We start from the raw sequence: 6742 nt of genomic DNA, 5'->3' as shown, positions 1-6742 counted from the left end.
GCGACAGCAGCTCCAGACATGTCGGGGATAGGTGTCGCTTCGGGCCAGCGCGTAAAGCGGTCGACACATGTCTGAAGGTAGCGATAGCCTTGGCATGGGGGTAGCGGGCCGACAATGTCGACGTGCACAACGGAGAAACGTTCGCCGGGTTCAAGAAAGGCTTTGTGGGGGGGACAGGGTACCGCTGAACTTTCGCGCGCTGACAAGGTGCGCGCGAGCGGACCCAGTCTCTGATATTTGCGTTCATTCCCGGCCAGACGAAGCGTGATGGGACAAGCTTTTGAGATGCGCGAATGCCTGGGTGTGCAAGAGTGTGATAGGAGTCAAATATTTCCTTGCGGAAAGAGGTGGTTAGGTAAGGCCGAGGTGTGCCAGTGGAGGTGTCGCAAACAATTGGCACATCTTCAAAGGTAACTGATTCAAGCTGAAGAGATGTTGATGTGCCACGTAGGTGACGGAGCTCAGAATCACTAGCTTTTTCTGTAGCGAATTCTTGGAGGTTGAAAGGAAATGATGTTGAGATACAGCTCTTGGAGCGACTGCGTGTGATAGCATCCACGCGGCTGAGAACGTCAGCTGGTGAGTTGTCAACGGCGCTGACGTGGCGTATGTCAGTTGAAAACTGTTAGATGAAGGCGAGCTGGCGCACTTCACGTGGAGTGTATATTGATTCAGAGCGGACGATTGAGTAGGTGAGAGGCTTGTGGTCAGTGAAAATTGTGAACTAGCGGCCTTCAAGTAGGTGTCGGAAATGCCTCACGGCGAGAAATATGGCGAGCAACTCACGGCCGAAAACACTGTAGTGTGTTTGTGCGGGGGTCATGCGTTTTGAGGAAAACGCATGGGGCTGCCACCCACCGTTTCCTTTTTGTTGCAGTACCGCTCCGACCGCAGAGCTGGAGGCATCCGTCATGAGCGACTACGGATAGCTGGGGTTGGGATGAGCTATAGCAGTGTGGCATCGGCCAAAGCGTGCTTGACAGAATTGAAAGCTTCATCTGTTGTGCTTTCCCAGGGCAGTGCAGTTGACGATTGTTTGCCGCAGAGCAAACGCTCGAGGGCTTCCAGTAGCATAGCACAGTTTCTAATGAATCGGCGGTAAAAGTTTACCAGGCCTAGAAACTGGCGCAGCTTAGTGATTGAAGCTGGCGGGGGGAACTCCATGATGGCTTGCACTTTGTGAGGAAGAGGGCGGATGCCGTTGTTATCCAAGCGATGGCCGAGAAAATCAAATGATGGTACACCGAACTCGCTCTTGGCAGTGTTGACGACGATACCATTTGCTGATAGGCGCTCACAAAGCTGATGGAGGTGTTCTTCGTGGGATGAGCTTGCCACAAGCAAGTCGTCAACGTAGGCGAAAACGAACAGCAGACCACGTGTGACTGTGTCGATGAACCGCTGTCATGTCTGTGCATCATTTAGGAGACCGAATGGCATTCTCAAAAATTCAAAGAGACCAAATGGGGTGGTAATTGCTGTTTTTGGAATGCCTTCTTGTGCGACAGGAATTTGGTGAAAGGCTCGCACCAGCTCAATTTTGGAAGAAACTGTAGTGCCATCTAGTGCCGACGTGAAATCTTGGATGTTAGGCAGTGGGTACCGATCCGGAATGGTTTTTGCATTCAGGGATCAGTAGTCCCCACAGGGCCTCCAGTCACCTAATTTCTTGGGGACCAGATGGAGCGGAGACGCCCAGCTGCTGGACGATGGTCTTATGATTCCAAGTTCCAACATGTGTTCGAACTCTGCTCGGACAATTTTGAGTTTGTCCGGGGCGAGTCGTCGTGGGCGAGCAAATACAGGTGGACCAGTTGTTAGGATGTGATGACGTACATCATGTTGTACGGGCTTTGTCCAGTCGGGTGGTCGCGTGAGGTTGGGGAACTTTTGAAGTAGGCAAGCAAAATGATCACCAGCAATTGTTGTGGCTGTGGCGACTATAGGTGAGTCACAGGAAACGACGCCATGAACAGAGAGCAACGTAGCAGTGTCCAGCAGGCGTTGGCGTTTCACATCGACCAGCAGTCCACGGTGGTCCAGAATATCAGCGCCAGTAAGAGCACGGTGAAGGTCAGCGACGAGGAAAACCCAACGGAACACGCGGCGCAAGCCAAGGTTCAGGGTGAGGGACCACGACTTGTAAACAGGTACCCTGCTACCGTTGAAAGCTTGAAGATAGGAGGTCGGCGGTGTAGTTCGGTCGGAACGTTGCGCGGGAATAATGCTGACCTCCACCCCGGTGTCCACCAGGTATCGCTGGCCTGTTGTTCTGTCCATGACATGAAATAGGCGACTCTTGCTTTGACCCTGACCGGTTGTCGCCATTAAAGGTCGGCCGGTTGGTTTCCCTGCCGTGCAAAAGGACGGAGGCAGCGGCACGCCTCCTGCCCGAAGCGGCGGTGATAAAAGCATACCCGTGGTGGTGTTTGAGACCGGGAGCGTTCTTCTATTGTATGCCGTGATCTACTCCAGCTGCGGTACCTTCCGTGACGGGGTGAAGAGCGATGACGCTCCCCAGCACAAACTAATTGTTCAAGGCGATTGCAGAGCACGCCGATGGGAGAAGCAGCGGAGGATGATGTTTGCGGCACTGAACTCGCAGTGGTGCTTGATGGTGTTACGTTGTACACCGCTGGCGTCACCACCTCCATGACTTTGTCCGCCAAGCTGGCCAGGCTGTTGAGGTCCATTACCGTGGCTGTAGCGAGTACCATCTGAACGTTTACTGGAGGGCGCTGCATGAACAGTTCCCGAAGGAGGCGGTCATCGTTTACTGTTGTGTTGCCGCTCATGAGCTGTCGCATACGGCGAAGGAGCTGGCTTGGCCGATGGTCTCCCAAGTCCTCTGCAGAGAGCAACTGCTGCATGCGGGCTCGCTGCGATGTTGTTGGGCGCTCGAGAAGTGCAGCCTTAAGATCGCTGTATGGAGTGGCGGGAGCCGGTCCAGAAAGCAGGTAGGCAACTTCTTCTGCAGCAGTAGGCGACAGTGCCGAAACAACTAGGTGGTATTTGCGTTGTTCCGTGCGAACGCCAGAGAGAATAAACTGCGATTCCGCTTGAAGAAACCAAACTGCAGGGTTGCGGTCCAAGTATGGTGGGAGACTTCGTGTTGCTGGGTCGTGCCCGTAGGTTCAGTGTCTGGTTGCATCTCGTTGTGCATGGCTCCACAATAACTTCGGCAATGCCGCGAAGAAAACTACGGATCAGCACTTAGTAGAGTCGTGGTAAACGAGACGGAGACACGTCTTTTCAGTAACAAGGTCTAGTTTATTCTGTCAAAAGAGAGAATTGAGCAGGCGCGCGCAGCGCGCCGGAAGTGGCGAGGGGTTTAGAGAGAGAGAGGAGAAAAGAGGGAAAAGGAGCATAGAGAAGTGCGGTGCGCGGACCTAGTGCGAAAGGAAAGCAGTAAACAAAGTAATCAGAAAAGGGAGCTCGCGCACGACGTTCGGCACAGTGAGTCGGATCATGTGTCCGTGTGCCTGGTGTCCAACACACGCGAAGGTCCGCTTACGGGAGGCCCGCGGGACGCTCCGCGGAGTTGTTTATGACTGCGGGGGTGGTGCACAGCTCCATCGCCGCGCCGCTACACCTACGAGGCTTGATTGGGGTCGGGGTACCAACAATGAGGGATTTTCCTGTCTGGAGCCTGTCTCAGTGGTGAGAATGGTGAGACTGGTGTCACTGCGAATTTCGTGATATTGCGAGACCGCAATAGGATGTCCCAATGCCACTGCGCAACGGCTATCGCTCCTAATTGTAGCCCGTAGACGTGGTTGTTCAAGCGCTTTTGCTCCCATCTGTTCGCGAGGCACGACTCCGAAGGCCCTATACCATCAGACTACAAGAACCCCTCTCTGCTACGATGCCTTCGACCATTTGTGTTTCCCGATGCCTGATTGCCGAAGGCTGGTCGTGCCAACCGGAAATACCTCTGGTTAACCTCCCTGCCTTTCTATACATCCTTCTCTCTCTCTCTCTCTCTCTCTCTCTCTCTCTCTGTGTCACTCCTTTCTGTAGGCATGAAATTTTGCTGGCCGCTTTCACAAGTCCCGAATAACGTCGTCCATGGACAGACCGGATGCCACCCTGCATTCTGTAATTAACTTTATTGTTTGGCCACTCTTCTTCCAATTGTGCGAAAAGCATAAAGAGAATTGTACGGCTCAATTTTATTTGTTAGTTACAATCATAGGAGATCAAGAGAACAATGGAGCCCAGGAAAGCATAGGGTAAATACGAGTTCGTGTTAAGTGAAATGTAAAATAATATGGAACAGGTAAATTAAAGCATACGAAGTTGCAATTTGCTACCGGCGGGAGTTGAACCCACACCTTCTGCCTGTTTCATCTGCGATGCTCGCCCAAATAAGTAAGGGTGATGGCTGCCTCCCGACACAATTTCTCGTAAAATTATGTATGTGGACTGGGACTAGTCCTGGGAAATCTTAGTCAGGGCTGTGTTGCGCTGCTCAGCACGAAGTGAAGCGATCGACTATCGGCCACGGCGGCGGCATTTCGATGGCGGCGAAATGCAAAAGCGTCCATATCCCGTACATTAGGGGCACGCTGAAAAGACCCAGGTGGTCAGAATTAATCCGGAGTCCCCTAATACGGCATGGCTTATAAGCAAATCGTAATTTTGGTATGTAAGACCCGGGAATTTATATTTTAGTTTTACTACGGAAAATTTGACGCGTTGTTGAGGCCGTAAGGAAAAAATAAACCAAGTACCAGAGTTCAATCTCATCGAGAAAGTGTCGTAATTTCTAAATTTTATTTTCAATGGCTTACGCGTCAAAGAAGCATACAAACTGCACGGAAATTCGTCAGGACAGCAAGAAAGTTTATAATCAGTGTTGATATGCTCGGCTCGTCACTCTTCGCTCATTTTGTTATTGATAGGAATGAAGGGACGCTGAAACAGCTTTTAAAGAGGGTAAATAACTCATAGAAGACGAAAAAGAATGTGGCCGTAAAAACCGAGGCAAATGTTACTCACTTTGACGCAGCAGCGTATATTAAATATCACTTAATTGATCACTCCCGTTTTCCTGTGGCTTAGTCAAACTCCCACCAAACTCATGCTTGGTGATATTCCCGCCAGTCTCATGCTTGGCCATATTCCCGCCAAACACATGCTTGGTCATACCCCCCGCCAAACTCACGCCTGGCCATATTCCCGCGAGACTCATGCTTGGTCATACTACCGCCAAACTCTTGCTTAATCATATTCCCGCCAAACTCATGCTTGGTAATATTCCCGCCAAAATCATGGTTGGTCATAGTCCCGCCAACATTTGGAGAATGGGAAAAGAGGAAAAAAAAAGAAGGAAGAGTGGAGACAATCGACCATTTCTTGTTGTCTTGCAGACGTTTTTCTATTATAAGAAAACGACTACTCGAAATCCCGCTTCGCTCTATTGGTCTAACTTTATCAGTGCCTGTGATCCTATCTTTTGGAGCCTCCATTGTTGGGTTCAGCAACAGAAATGTTCGCTTGGCGATCCAAAATTACCTAATTGAAACCAAGCGATTTCCATGTTAGATTGATCGTTCTCCCTCCCAAGCATAGCTTTCTTTTATTTCTTATCTTTTATTAACTATTATTGTTAATATTATTATTATCTTATACCCGGTTTTCATCTGATTATTTCCTTTTTCTCCAAACACAAAACGTTTACTTTTAAACTCACACGCCCAAATTGTTAACTCCCTTGTTATCATTATTATTTAGGCACCTAATTAAACCGCCCGATTCTTGGCCAATCCCCCACTGTGGGTATGTGCCACGGCCACTCAGGACAACAACAACAACAACAACCTGCTTGCGTAAAAGCGCGCACCGACATTGTCCCAGACAGTTCCGTAGTAGAGGCGGCCTTAAAAAGTAATGCAGTCAGCGCATTACACAGACCTCGTCGACTGATTTATCCGTATGCGCGCGTGCGTTCGCAAACGATCGTTGAGCGAAAGTTGAGTACAAAGCAACGCACACAAAAACCAGGACGGATAGAAACAATGGCACAATCCAACTGCGCTGACTGGCAACTGAGGGGCTCTTGATGCCTTAAGCTCTGGTGGTGTGTGTCATTCTTCATTTACGTCGTGCTTTTAACGTGCGCTGTTCTATACCGAAATGAAGAATCACGAACTCGACAAAGTCGGAGTTTTAATGCAGTTAAACGACAGTCAGTTCGCGGCATTAACCGCTAAGTAATGCCTTTTGTTCTAGGACATGATGAACGATAAATAATAAATAACAGTTCTCACTCATAAATCCTTCCTTGTCAAACTAAATGGACGAAAATCTGTTCCTTTAGTTCACTTTGTTTACTAAGACCTGTATGTGACGATTTGTGTTCCGGAAAATTAAGGCGCAAGCATGTAGGTTTCACGGTCAAATGAACTCTAATACTAAGAAAAAACAAATATAACTGAGTGAATGCATCAAAAAGCGTTTTATGTCTTCAAGAGCACGCTTTTAAAAATCCCGAAAGAGCAAAAGAAAGTAAAGGTAGAATATCATGTGCGTTCCCTAGTGCTTTAAAAGCGGCATAGCTATGCCAAGGCCCATGGAAAGCAGGCTTTTCGAAAAAAATGTAAAGAAAGTGACTCGTTCCTGATTAGTGAAAAGTTAATGGTTATTCTCTCAAAGAATATAGTTTTGCTCTCTTTCTCAGAAGGTTAGGAAAAGAACAATTAAGAGGATTAACGTGGCTGTATGTGCCCGAGCGCATTAA

The 6742-nt window shown here is 49.1% G+C and overlaps 1 protein-coding gene across 1 annotated transcript; it reads right to left on the bottom strand.

The window, feature by feature from the left end:
* Positions 1–1632: 1632 nt before the first annotated feature.
* LOC142566665 (uncharacterized) lies at positions 1633–5285 on the bottom strand. Its single transcript, XM_075677498.1, has 3 exons — positions 5168–5285; positions 2625–3115; positions 1633–1887 (listed from the first exon to the last, which is right to left on the bottom strand). The coding sequence occupies exons 1-3, from the start codon at positions 5283–5285 to the stop codon at positions 1633–1635; spliced, it is 864 nt and encodes a 287-aa protein (XP_075533613.1).
* Between the last annotated feature and the right edge of the window lie 1457 nt (positions 5286–6742).

The sequence above is a fragment of the Dermacentor variabilis genome, unplaced genomic scaffold (assembly GCF_050947875.1).
Source record: "Dermacentor variabilis isolate Ectoservices unplaced genomic scaffold, ASM5094787v1 scaffold_13, whole genome shotgun sequence".
In the NCBI taxonomy this organism is placed as follows: domain Eukaryota; kingdom Metazoa; phylum Arthropoda; class Arachnida; order Ixodida; family Ixodidae; genus Dermacentor; species Dermacentor variabilis.
The sequence above is the reverse complement of the archived record's forward strand: the minus strand, read 5'-3'. Positions and strand labels throughout refer to the sequence as shown.

What these genes read in the sequence shown, in the direction of transcription:
- LOC142566665 (XM_075677498.1), bottom strand. Translation starts at nt 5,285, where the DNA reads ATGACCAACCATGATTTTGGCGGGAATATTACCAAGCATGAGTTTGGC. An exon ending in TCGCGGGAATATGGCCAGGC is followed by an intron (nt 3,116 to 5,167) that starts GTGAGTTTGGCG and finishes GGCACGACCCAG; the next exon opens with CAACACGAAGTCTCCCACCA. An exon ending in TGACGCCAGCGGTGTACAAC is followed by an intron (nt 1,888 to 2,624) that starts GTAACACCATCA and finishes CTACTTCAAAAG; the next exon opens with TTCCCCAACCTCACGCGACC.